The sequence below is a fragment of the Trichechus manatus genome, unplaced genomic scaffold, assembly GCF_000243295.1.
Source record: "Trichechus manatus latirostris isolate Lorelei unplaced genomic scaffold, TriManLat1.0 scaffold00194, whole genome shotgun sequence".
Classification (NCBI taxonomy): domain Eukaryota; kingdom Metazoa; phylum Chordata; class Mammalia; order Sirenia; family Trichechidae; genus Trichechus; species Trichechus manatus.
Genome location: NW_004444130.1, coordinates 2,684,941 through 2,698,792, shown reverse-complemented (window position 1 = coordinate 2,698,792; position 13,852 = coordinate 2,684,941). Strand labels below are relative to the sequence as shown.

Sequence of the window (13,852 nt, the reverse complement as noted above, 5' to 3'; positions counted from 1 at the left end):
CAGCTTTCCTTTCCCCTCCTGTCTTCTAGTCCTTGTCCCTGGACTGTTGTGCCCCATTAGTCTCGTTTTGCTTTATGGGGCTGTCTAATCTTTGGCTGAATGGTGAACCTCAGGAGTGACTTCATTACTGAGCTAAAAGGGTGTCTGGGGGCCATACTCTCGGGGTTCTTTTGACTTTCTTGATAGTGTCCTTTGATGCACTAAAGTTTTAAATTTTGATGCAGTCCAACTTATCTTTTTTTTTCTTCTTTTATTACTTATGCTTTTGGTGTCATATTACCTTCATTTTTGAAGTACATTTCTCCTGGGTATAGAACTCTAGACTGGCAGCAGGGTTTTGTGTGTTTTATTTGTTTTCCTTTCAATATTTCAATGATATTACTTCATTGTTTTCCAGATTGCATAGTTTTTGTTGAAATGTATCTATTGGTCTTATTGCTTCTTTGACGATAATGTGTCCTTTTTTGCCCTCTATCTGCTTTTAAGATTTTCTCTTTATCTTCTATTTTAAGCAGTTTGACTGTGATATGCCAAAATGTGGTATTTTTTGTATTTATGCTGCTTAGGATTCACTGAACTTCTTGAATCTGTAGGTTGATATTGTTCATCAGTTTTAGAAAATTCATGGCCATTGCTTCTTCAGATATTGATTCTGCCCCATCCTCTTTCTCTCTTGAGACTCTAGTAATATGTATGTTAGACTTTTTTATTGTGTCTCACATATCTCTTACATTCTTTTCTGTTGTTTTCATTCTTTTTTCTTTCTGTGCTTCCTTTTGGAGATTTTCTATTGACCTGTTTCTAGTTCACTAATTCTGTCTTCTTCTGCCATGTCCAGGCTGCTGTTAAAGTCATCTAAAGAATTTTTAATTAAGTTCTAGAATGACCATTTGATTATTTTTATAGATTCCAGTTTTCTGTTGAAATTTTCTATTTTTGATCTATTTTATCTTTTATTTTCTTTAACATATTAATTGCAGTTAAAGTTGCCATCTAGTAAGTTCATTATCTCAATCATACATGGTTTATTTTTGTGGCCTTTTTTTGTTTTGGGTTTTGGTTATTAATTTAGTTCAGTTTTGAACTAAATTTAGTTCACTTTTGTTTTTAGCATGCCACATAATTTTTGATTTGATGTTGGACTATGTAGATGAAAAACTGTAGAGGCTCTGGATGATGTTATCTTTCTCCAAAGCAGGTTAAGGTTTCTTCCTGTTCACGGGTTACTGGTAGATCACCTTGATCCCACTGAGGCATGTTTTTTGGGGTTTATGAGGGCTAGTCTATTGCAGTTTTGCCCTTTCTTCTAGGACAAGGCCCTTACTCCTAAGGTGTTGTCTTTTTCCTGGGGTGTGGGCTTTACTTCTAAAATCTCAACTGAAAACCTGGAGTGTTTACCAAGGCTTCTATTACCTCAGCAGAGTTTAAACTCTTAACTTCTATTTCCTCAGCATTTATGGGGCTGCTGTAATCTCTGTTCAGTTTATTACTCTCTCAGCTGTTGTTTCCTTCTGGGTTTGCATGCACAGCTTGAGTCAGCCAACGACTTGAGAGAAATTTGTTCACAGATTTTTACCTTTCTCTGCATATTCCTTTTCTCCACCATTTTGGCCCTTAAGTCCCAGCCACTTTGGAAGCTCTGAACTAAGACTGCTGCTTTTTTGTGTGGGCTCTGTTCCTCTGGGCCACGGTTTGGAAAATAAATACACTTGGAGAAAAATCAGCTGCAGCTCTCCTATGTCCTTCCCTTTTCTCAAGGATTGTAGCCTCCAGTTTCCTGACTGCATTGGTTGCTTTCTAATCCCTTCCAAAAGATGTTTTATATATTCTATCTAGTTTTTATAGTGCTCCCCCCACCCTGGGGAAATACAAACTCTTAGTCATGGTTGGAATCAGGAATCTCTCCAATTACATATATATATGGGTCTTCCTACAGGATCCTATATTATCTGACCCCTGGCTAGCTCTCTAGCCCCTTCTTCTACTCCTCTCTTCCCTCATTTCAATTCAGCCACACAGGCCTTCATTCTGAATGCTAAACATGCCAAGCCTATTCTCACTTCAGGGCGTTGAGCTTGTTAATTTGTCTGGAACACTTTAGATCCAGTTCTTTACATGGATGTCATCTTTATGCCAGTTGGCTCTTAGCTCAGTTATCACTCAGAGATCCTTTCCCTAGCTGCCTTTATATAAAACCCCACCCTACCCCAGTCACAACCACGTATCTTTTATTTTTTCATAGGATTTACACCATCTGAGTTATCTTTGCTTTTTGTTTACTCTCATTGTTGATCACTTATGTAAGTTAGATCTTGAACAATGCCTAGCATACTAAAGAAAAAGCAAATACATACTGAGTGAATGAATTAGGAAAGTGAATATCAGCAACCAAGGGGTACAGTAAAGGTTAAAATGAATTCCTAGTTTGTGATAGAGATATGTTTTATTGAAAAGTCAGTGAGGCCAGGAAACCTGGGTTAGGTCAACCATCTTCCCACTGGGCTGCTAAACAGAAGGCTGGAGGTTCAAACCCACCAGCCATTCTGTGGGAGAAATATGTGGCAGTCTCCTTCCTTAAAAATTATGGCCTTGGAAACCCTATGGTGCAGTTCTACTCTGCCCTATTGGGTCACTATGAGTCGGAATTGACAACGCTTTTTTTTTTTTTTAAATTGTGGGCCGGGGTCCCTAGGTGGCGCAAAAATGTTTGTGCTCTACTGCTAACCTAAAGGTTGGTGATTCTAGCCCACCCAGCTCTACTGCAGAAAAAAAGGCCTGGTGATCTGCTTCATTAAGATTACAGCCAGAAAACCCTATGGAGCAGTTCTACTCTATAACACACGGAGTCGGAATTGACTTGAAGGCAACTAAAAACATTCTGGACCAACACTTTCCTTATGATTTCTATTCTTCACAATGACACATTAAATTAAGAGTTTCTCGTCTGTTTTCAGATGAGAAAGTGAAGTTCAGAGAAGTTCATCTGTTTCTTCACTTCTCTAGTCTGCCGAACCGCACGGATTAAATAACCCAAGTGTTTTGTGGCGCCGGGAGTTGCGCTCTTAACTTTTATTCAATACTGCCTTGCTCTTTGGGTAAGAAAGGCTTTTGAAGCAGATGAAGGGCGGAAAGATGCGAGACAGGCTCTTCGTTTCTGGAATACTCCTGGTAGTGTCTACGTACATAAAATTGCTTTTTTTTTTAAACCCCTCGCAAATAACTGAACCGGCTACATATTCCACCGGCCATCTTTGTTGTGGCAACCCCAATTCCTTTTTATTTTTCTGTGACGACAACCAAGAGAATTAGGCAAAGCTGCCCTACCCAGGGTTTTTACCGAGCACCAGCAACTCCCACGATAAAGAGCTCCGCTTTCCGGCCCGCGGAAGTCCAGGGAGTGGGCCGCTGGAGCCGGGCCTCCACGCCTGCTCTACTCCCATTTCGCAGGTTGGCGGCGGCGGGGGCGGGGCTCGGTGGGCCACGCCGGCCCACGCCGGCCCACGCCCAGATGCCCCGCCCCTTCATTTAAATACGAGGCGCCGGCGGGTGCGTCGAGATCGCCGCGAATCCAAGATGGCGGCGTGTGGACGTGTAAGGAGGATGTTCTGCTTGTCGGTGGCGCTGCTGTTGCTGCTGATCGCCGCGGCCGAGGCCCGGGAACTCCAGGGCCAGGGCGGCCACAGCCAGGGCCACGGCCCGGGGGCCAACTTTGTGCCCCTCGTAGGGCAGCCTGGAGGCGCCGTGGCGGCGGTTCAGCAGCTGCCCCAGCTGCCTCAGTCACCTCAGCTCCAGCAGCAGCAGCAGCAGCAGCAACCGCCGCAGCCGCCGTTCCCGGCGGGTGGGCCTTCGGCCCGGCGGGGCGGAGCAGGGGCTGGCGGGGCCTGGAAGCTGGCGGAGGAAGAGTCCTGCAGGGAGGACGTGACCCGTGTGTGCCCCAAGCACACCTGGAGCAACAACCTGGCGGTGCTGGAGTGCCTGCAGGATGTGAGGGAGGTGAGGAGGCGGGACGGGGCCTGGAGGGCCTTGGAAGCCGCTGACGCCGGTCGGCTGCTGCTTCGCTTCGTCTGTGCGGCACTTGATCCTTTCCTCCCTGCCCCTCATCCCCTGGCGCATTTGGACAAAAGGATCCCACCCCACTCCTCCATTCACTGGCTCCTTTTTCCCTCTCTGGTGCCAGGGTCTGGAGCGTAGACCCCCGCTCGCCTCGATCGGCGAAGGCCCAGAGCGTGTTGTTTGCTCCTGTCTTTTGTGTGATGCTGTATGCAGAGTGGCTCCTCGCCGAAGATCTGCTTAGGATTTTGCCATTCTGTTTCGACTTGGACAATTTGCAGCAATACGTTTATACATGAAAAAAATGATTGGCCTACCTAAACTGTTAAAGAATGTTTGGCTGCTTATTGGCAGTGGATATGTTTGTTTTAACTCTGGTTCTGTTCTGATGTGCACTGTTGTCAGCAGAAGGATTTACTGTCTTTACCCCATTCCTCACCACATGTTTATTTACCTGGTGCTGAAAGTAATGTATACCTTTTTTTCTTCACTTCTTTTGGTCAGTTTGTAGTGAATCTGTGTTTAAGCTATTACTCCAAGTGACTTGGAACCCTAAAACTTGAGAAGTTGGGGCAGCATTGAAGCTGTAATATTGCATAGTATTTGTGATTGGGCCTTGGGAGCTTGCCTTTCTGACATCTGAATATGATTTTAACAGTAACTCTTAATGAGATCAAGATTTGCTATTGTTTGATGTGATTCGGTTCAGTGACATTGGAAGTTATTTCTCTAGATGTAATGCTACAGACAAACGTGCATATTTGACAATTCTCAAAGTTGGGGAGCAGGTCTGCTAGGGATAGTTTTTCAAAAGGTGTTGTTGTTAGTTGCCTTGAGTCGATTCAGACTCATGGTGACCCACTCCACGTGTGCAGAGTAGAAATGCTCCATAGGGTTTTCAAGGCTATGACCTTTTGGAAGCAGATCACCAAGCCTTACTTCTGAGGCACCTCTGGGTGAATTTGAACTGCCAACCTTTCTGCTGGTAGTCCGGTGCTTAAACATACATAGAATTAGCCCTGGAAGTTGACAAGTAGAATAAAGTTGTTGCTTGGTACAGTTTCATTTAGAAAATTGTGTTATCAGAATTGTCTAAGGTATTCAAGGCCACAGGAAGACCACAGGTTTGTGGAAAATTGCTACTGTTGGCAGTTTCGTCCCCTTCATCCTACTATGATAGTTGCTCTAGTATTCTGTACAAAAATAATTCAGAAGAGGAAAAGACACACATAATCAGGAGACAGAAAGAAAGGAAGTTTCCAGAGCCATCAGAAATGCGGGGCCTTAGATGACTTCTCATCTACAGCTTTATACTTCAGTTACTCCTCCAGAAGATACAATATTCTTAACTCTGCCAAGCATTTTGGAATTTTCTGTTTGGTCTTTGAGGATATGGAAGTTGCTTCCTCAAAGTAGGGTCATAATATCGGTGACCAAAGGAGTTAGTAGCTTCTGGAAGAAACAGGACATTACTAGGGAAGGTGTCAAAAAGTGGCCCATTCAAGGAATGCATGTCCCTTCTTTTGAGTACATTAAGGACATTTGGAAACCTCCAGCAGTCTTTCGTAGTCATACACGTGGAAGTGAGTAGCAGTATACATGATCTATAAATAACTTAAATTTGACTAATTTTGGAGTCTGTTTAATTTAGTGGATACTTTAAAGAACCTGGTCTGGAAATTTAGTCCCAGCTCTGAAATTGATTGTAAGATTCCCAGCAAGGGCACTATTTCAGTAACTGCATTTTTCTTCCTTTATGGGGATGATATAGCAGCTTATTTAGGGTGGGTACTTTCTTTCCTTTATCATTTTCCTGAGAACCAAATGTAGTACTTTACGCTGATTAGAGACTCAGTAAATAATGTAGAGTGACTGAGGATAAGTAAGCTAATAGAGGCGGTTTTATAGTCCAGAGGAAGAAAAAACCCAAACCCGTTGCTGTAGAGTCAATTCTGACCCATAGTGACCCTATTTAAAAAACAAAAAACATTTCCATTGAGTCAATTCCGACTCAGAGCTACCCTATTAAAAAAAAAAAAGAAACCAAACCCGTTGCCATCGAGTTAATTCCCACTCCTAGCGACAGAGTGGAACTGCCCCATAGGGTTTCGAAGAGAAGGAGCGCCTGGTGGATTTGAACTGCCTATCTTTGGTTAGCAGCCGTAGCTCTTAACCTTATAGTATCATGTAAATTATAAGTGGAGGTATTTCTTTTGGTAGTGGTGTCCAAATTTCCAGTTTAATGAATTTCTATTCAATTTTATATACAGAAAAATTGAAAGGAGTAGCATAAACACCTGTGTGTATTCTTCAGGAGGTAACTTTATTTTTAAACATTTTTTTTCTTTAAAGACTGCAGAATAAAATTTTATTCCACTTAGTTTGAGAATTAATTAAGTCTGATTTATGTGTTTGAAATAGTATTTAATTAAAGAATTTAACTAGACACGTTTGAGGAGAAATGTATCTAATATATTTTGTGCTTAGTAGGTAAGATATTTGATAGGGAAGTCGACACGTGTGCTTTTTTTAATCCCTTTGGATACAAATTCAGTGAAGATTGTTCTCTGTACTTGCTGTTAGAATTATGACAAGGCAGAGCATGTGAGTATTTAAATGGCAGCATACTAAACCAGATTTTTATTTAGAATCAACGTGGGTGAATATAGTGTTAAGTTAAATCTTAAGATCGAATCTTTCAAGGTTCTCTCTAGTGTGGTGTTCAAGTTTGTATAGTAATTCACTTACAAAATTTACTTAAAGATATTTATGATTACCTTTGAGTAATTTCAGCAGATACTTTCAATTTATCTAATGTATTACATGTGAACAAATTAAAAATCTGTGTGTAAATTATAATATAGACTGCATGTAGGCTATGGATTAGTTCACAACTTTTCCTCGGTCCTTTTGGTAATTATTTTGAAGGTATGTGTTATGTGGGGGATTCTTCTTTTTTTAATCTTCTCAGATGAGTCATGAGTCATGAATCAGTTGGAAACCCTGGTTGCTTAGTGGTTAAGAGGCCGGCTACTAACCAAAAGGACGGCAGTTCAAATCTACCAGGCACTCTTTGGAAACCCTATGGGGCAGTTCTACTCTGTCCTGTAGGGCTGGTATGAGTCAGAATTGACTCAAAGACAACGGGTTTGGTGTTTTGTTTTTTGTTTTTTTTTTTAAATAGGGTCGCTCTGAATCGGAATTGACTCAATTGCAATGGTTTTTTTTTTTTTTTTTTTTTTTTTAAATAAGGTCACTATGAGTCGGAATCGACTCCACAGCAACAGGTTTGGGTTTTTTCTTCCTCTGAAGTATAAAACTGCTTCTATTAGCTTACTCATCCTCAGTTACTCTACATTATTTACTGAGTCTGTAATCAGTGTAAGGCACTACATTTGGTACTCCTTGTTGGAGGATGCAAATATATGATAATAGTAAGCATTTACTGAGGGCTTTCTGTGTGTCCTTTCCTAAGGTGCCAGATGCATTTTAGGCATTACATGTCATTTAATCTTATGAGAGATGTATTGTAAATGAGGAAACTGAGATTAAGAACTCTGAGCCAGTAAGTAGTGCAACTCAGATTTGGAAGCAAGTCTGTCTAACTGTAAGATAACTCTGTCCCCCTCCTCCCATCCGTAAGGCATTTGTAATCTGGAACTGCATTTTCCAGTGTGGTAGTCATCAGCCATATGTGGCTTTTGAGTATTTGAAACGGACCTAGTCTGAATTGAGATGTGCTGGAAATGTAAAATATACACTTGATTTAGAAGACAGTACGAAAAAAATGTACAGTTTATTTTATATTGATTATTTAAATGACAATATTTTGGATATATTGGTTAAGTAAGATAAATTATTTAAGTTAATTTTATTTTTTAATGTAACTACTAGAAAACATAAAATTATGTATGTGGATCACATATTTCTTTTGGACTGTACTGATCTAGAAGAAGAAAAAGATATCTGTATTAAATCATAATACAGGTTTTAAAGTAGGAAGTGCCATAAGAGACGGATAAATTAAATGCTGTGAGCATATAGTAAAGGAAATTGTTGGAAAGATCAGAAGAAAAGCTTTTTAGTACTTTTCATTCTTCTCCTCTTAAATTGGTGGTTCATATCATGACATTCTTAATTTAGCAACTTTAAGATGCCTCCTAATCTTGTTAATGAATGGATCTTATCTTCAGCATGCCTAGTTTATGAGTTGTAAGGGATTCTGTAGTTCCATCAACTTGAGAGCAACAGTACTCTGATAAAACTGGAAGTCAGTAGGTTGAGTTAAATAAATTTGAAACTTTTAGAAGAACCTCAGTGATGGCCCTCAGGACTGTGCCAGTACTAACCCTTGTATCTGTGTTAAAATACAGTGTGGAGGAACGAGAAGTGTGGACTAGAATCTAAAAATAAAAGAGAACCAGGCATCTATTTTCATTCAGCTTTTATAATTTTACTGAAGTCAGAAAATTTTGTTTAGATTGAATGTGTGGTATTTACAGCATCTTTAAATTCTCTTACTGAAGGCTTGATAACGTGTATAACTGTAAGAGGAGTCATAGTGAAAATGAGTACTGAGTTGAATTTCTGGATCTGTACGCTTGTAAAATAGAAGGTTTTTCTATTCCTTAAAAAAAAAAAAATTCTGTGAGGTGTATTTAAAATTATAAGCAAGATAAACAGTGGAGGGAAATGATAGGTGAGAAAAATCAAGCAGGAGAATGTGGATAAGTTCTAAATCAATTCAAATGCAAAAACAGCCTAATAAAAAAGCAAAATAAAAAAAATGTAAAGAACAAAAGAAATAGAAGCCATTTTTTTTTATTGCTGTAGTCTAAATGAAGGTTACATTTCAAGTTAGTCTCCCATACAAAATTTTATACATACATTGTTATGTGACCCTAATTGCTCGCCCCATTCTGCGACAGCACACTCCTCCTTTCTGTCCCTGATTCCCCGTGTCCAGTCAACCAGCTCCTAACCCTCTCTGCCTTCCCATCTCATCTCTGGACAGAAGCTGCCCATTTAGTCTCTTTTATCTGGTTGAGCTAAGAGGCACAGTCCTCACGAGTATCACTTTATTTCCCACAGTCCAGTTCAATCCCTGTCTGAAGAGTTGGGCTTGGAAATTGTTTTAGTTCTAGGCTGATAGAGAATCCAGGGGCCGTGCTTTCCGGGGTGCCTCCAGTCTCAGTCAGACCATTAAGTCTGGTCTAAAAGAAGCCATTTTTAAAGATCCAGAGAAAGTGCTTTGGCACCTAGGAAGTGTTCACTTATTATTTAAGTTTAAACTAGACAGTCTTCAAGTCACTTAACAGAAGTCTTCACAATTCTTGCACTGGCCAAATCAGCACTGTAATGTGATAAAGAATGTACAGTGGACAATAACTTCAAAGATGGAACTTGTTAATCATGAACAAAATCAGTCATATGTTAATTAGTATCACCTACTAAACACACTTACTATATGAAATAAAAATCAGAAAAGATCCTATAGTCATGTGGAACTTGTGATAGGAGAAACAGTGTGGTAAGGGGAAAAATGGAATGGGCTTTGGAGCTAGGCAGCCCTGGATTCAAATATAGCTCACTTGAACCTTTAATTTCTTTCTTTCTAATTCAATCATTGGGTATTTTTATTTAAAAAAATAAAAATAAGTAAAAAATGCCTATGTGAAACAGTGTTAATTTTAACCCGTTATACCTTAATTTATAGGTATTAGCCATATTTCTTGCCCAGAAACTAACTATAACTACTGTTATTATCATTTTTTTTAGATTTATTGTTATAATTTTATTGTGGTAAAATACATATAACAAAAATTTTGCCATTTTAATGACGTTTAAGTATACAATCCAGTGACATTAATTACTCTCACCAAGTTATGTAACCACTGTCTGTTTCCAAAAGTTTTTCATCACCCCAACAGAAACTCAGTATCGCTTAAGCGGTAACTCCCCATTCTCCTCTTCCCCCAGCCCCTGGTACCTGTTTCCATTGAGTCAATTCGGACTCATAGCGACCCTACAGGACAGAGTAGAACTGCCTCATAGGGTAGAACTGCCACATCTTTCACCCTCGGAGCGGCTGGTAGGTTCGAACTGCCAACCTTTCGGTTAGCATCTGAGCCCTTAACCACTGTGCCGCCAGGGTTCCTTCCAGCCCCTGGTAATCACTAATAAACTTTTGTCTGTATGATTTGCCTATTCTAGAGATCTCATATAAGTAGCATCATGGGATATTTGTCCTTTTTTGTCTAATTTATTTAACTTAGCATGTTTTCAGGGTTTATCCGTGTTGTAGCGTGTATCAGAACTTCATTTCTCTTTATGGCTTAATAATATTCCGTTGTATGGATATACCACATTTTGTTTATCTGTTCATCTGTTGTGAAAAGCCTAGAGGACTTGAAGCACTTACTGATGAAGATCAAAGACTACAGACTTCAGTATGGATTACACCTCAACATAAAGAAAAGTAAAAGCCTCACAGCTGGACCAATAACAACATCATGACAGATGGAGAAAGAATGAAGTTGCAAGGACTTTGTTTTACTTGGATCCACAGTCAACGCCCGTGGAAGCAGTAGTCAAGAAATCAAACTACATATTGCATTGGGCAAATCTAATCTACTGCAAGACTTCTTTAAAGTTTTAGAAAGCAAAAATGTCACTTTGAGGACTAGGGTGCATCTGACCCAAGCCATGGTATTTTCAGTCACCTCATATACATGCAAAAGCTGGACAATGAATAAGGAAGACCAAAGAAGAATTGATGCCTTTGAATTATGGTTTTGAAGAAAAACATTGAATACACTATGAACTACCAGAAGAACAAACAAATCTGTCTTGGAAGAAGTATGGCCAGAATGCTTCTTAGATGTGAGGATGGCAAGACTTTGCCTCATGTACTTTGGGCATGTTATCAGTAGGGACCAGTCCTTGGAGAAGGATATCGTGCTTGGTAAAGTAGAGGGTCAGTGAAGGAGAGGAAGACACTCAATGAGATGGATTGACACAGTGGCTGCAACAATGGGCTCAAGCATAACAACGATTATGAGGATGGCACAGGACTGGGCAGTATTTTGTTCTGTTGTACATAGGGTCACTGTGAGTCAGAACCAGTTCCACAGCACCTAACAACAACAAGAATGTTCATCTGTTGTTGTGTTTCCATCTTTTGCCTATTGTGAATAATGCCACAGTGAACATTGGTGTACAAGTATCTGTTTGATTCCCTGCTTTCATGTCATTTGGGTGTATACCTAGGTAGGAGTGGAATTGCTGGGTCGTTCATTCAATGTTTAACTTTTTGAGAAACTGCCATATTGTTTTCCTCAGTGACTGCAGCATTTTATAATCCCACCAACAGTGGATGAGGGCCCTAGTTTCTCCACATCCTTACCAAAACGTGTTATTTTCAGTATTTCTGATCATAGCCATCTTAATGAGTGTGAAGTAATATCTCTTGTGACTTTGATTTGCATTTCCCTAATGACTAAATGAGATTAAGTATCTTTTCATGTACTTATTGTTCATTTGTATATCTTTTTTTGAGAAATGTCTATTCAAGTCCTATACTCAGTTTTTAATTGGGTTGTTTGCCTCTTTGTGGAGTTGTAGGAGTTCTTTATATAGTCTTGATATTAAACTCTTACCAGATATATGATTACTAAATATTTTCTCCCACTCAGGAGGTTGTCTCTTCACTTGGTTGATAAAGTCCTGTTGCGGCAAAGTAATTTTGTTAAAGTCTAGTGTATCTATTTTTTCTTTTGTTGCTCATGCTTTCAGTGTTGCGACTTCAACTGTAATGCTCTACACCTTTTATATAATCCTTACAAGGCCCCTTCAAGAAAACTTTGGAGTAAGGTCACAAACATTTGTAGAGTCTTTACCAGGTGTTTAAAATGTGCATACTTTGAGATTATGGACTGCAAAAGGATGAATACTCTGGATTAAAGGAACTCAGTTTTGCCAAATGATCTTTAGTTCTCTTGGCCTCAGTGATGCCTAAATTTGGAATTTATGGTACTGCCTATCAGACAAGGGAAACTCAACTCTTATATTTAAAAAGAAAAAAAGAATTTGTTCTGATAGTCCGATGAATTCGTTATTTAAAACAGATCCTCGCTTCTGCATAGTGGAATGACTAGGAACATAGCTATTTTATCAGCTGAGAAACCAAAGGCATTGATTGTATCTTTTTACGCTCTGTAAAATCAGGTAATATTTTTAAAAAATCACTGAAATTTTCCTGAAAGTTGTCAACTTTTCAGAGGGAAAGTAATATTTGAGGACTTTTGCTCTTGTTTTGCTAAGGTTGAAATATTTTCTCTTGCCTATGAAATAGTCTATATTAAAGTATAAATACTAAATTTAATCATACTTTAACAACAGTAGAAAATATTCTTAGTATGTAAAGGTTCTTTCAGAGGTAATTAGGCAGCAGACTTGGTTTTAAATAGTATTGAAACCCTTAAAATTTCTCAAGCTTGTATTAAAACTCTCTAAGTTTAAAATCAGGTCATTAGGACCTGATTATTTATTATGTATAAAGATAATAGCTTTTAGTGTGTCTTTTTTTTTCTTTCTTTTTATCATTATAGGAGATTTCAAGAATTTATACCATTATATATTTTGATTTTGATCTTGAAGATATATCTGACATAGGAGAAGTTAGGGCAGTGAAAGCGGAAGTCAGAAGAGATTGGTATGGTTCCTTTACTCTTCTGGAAACAAATTCACATTCTTTAGCCTGATGTTTTCAGCTTCACTTCTCCAGTCTTACTTCCCACTAGCTCTCTACATAACATCTGATGTCCCACACCCACAAATAGTAGTGTAGGGTTTTGGAGCATACTGGGTTACAGCTTTTGAGTTTACAGGGTTTATATATAAACGTTATCGTGTTCCAGTCCAGTCAGTTGCAACTCATAGTGACCCTATGGGATGGAGTAGAACTGCCCTATAGGGTTTCCTAGGCTATAATCTTTATGGGAGCAGATCACCAGGTCTTTTCTCCTGTGGAGCTGCTGGTGGGTTCAAACCACTGACCTTTGGTTGGCAGCTGAGCGCTTAACTTTTGCACCCCCAGGGCTCCTTATGTAAATGTTAGTTATTGGGAAAGATTTTATGTTCAGTGATTTGGGGATTTTCTGTACCAAAATATTGCCCAATACCTCACTCTGCACCAACTCTCCTGTAAGCAATGTTTTCTGGCTTCATTGTTTTTATTAGATTGAACAATAAGAAATTATCAATATTTGATCATTTTTGACTTTTAAAAACAGTTTCATATTGTTCAACCTAATTGTCCCTCTTGTTTATCTTTTGGGTAGATAGTGTCTGCCTTTCTAGCAATTTCATTGTTTCCCTTTCTGTCATTTTGAAAACTATTGTCAAGAGGGAGAAGAGAGATTACTACTTGGTGTGAAAAAGTGACTTGGGAATTTTGTTTCATATAAAATAATGTGTTCTGAAAAACTTAACACTTACAATAGGGGAAGTGTGGAACCAAATGGAAATGTCACAGAGGAATTCATTAAATATTCTTACTCTTTAAAACTAAGTCTAACAGTCTTCTCCCTAAATTCGTAAATATTCTAAGTCAACATATGTTATACAACATTTAGTTTATGGAATCCTTATCTCATTTGCAGCTCTTGGTAGCCCTGTGCGGTACATAGGACCCACCCACTGTTGTCCAGTAAATTCTCACTCATAGCAACCCTATAGGACAGAATAGAACTGCCCCATAGGGCATCTAAGGCTGTAAATCCTTTTTTTTTTTTTTTTTTTT

At 39.1% G+C, this 13,852-nt stretch overlaps 1 protein-coding gene across 1 annotated transcript in view; it reads left to right on the top strand.

Moving 5' to 3' along the window:
* Nucleotides 1-3,559: 3,559 nt before the first annotated feature.
* The window catches only part of GLG1 (golgi glycoprotein 1), a 148,283-nt gene continuing 137,990 nt past the window's right edge, over nucleotides 3,560-13,852 (top strand). Inside the window, exon 1 of the mRNA XM_023741903.1 lies at nucleotides 3,560-3,993. Coding sequence (XP_023597671.1) covers nucleotides 3,574-3,993 — 420 coding nt within the window. The 5' untranslated portion in view covers nucleotides 3,560-3,573. The remainder of the gene's footprint in view (nucleotides 3,994-13,852) is intronic.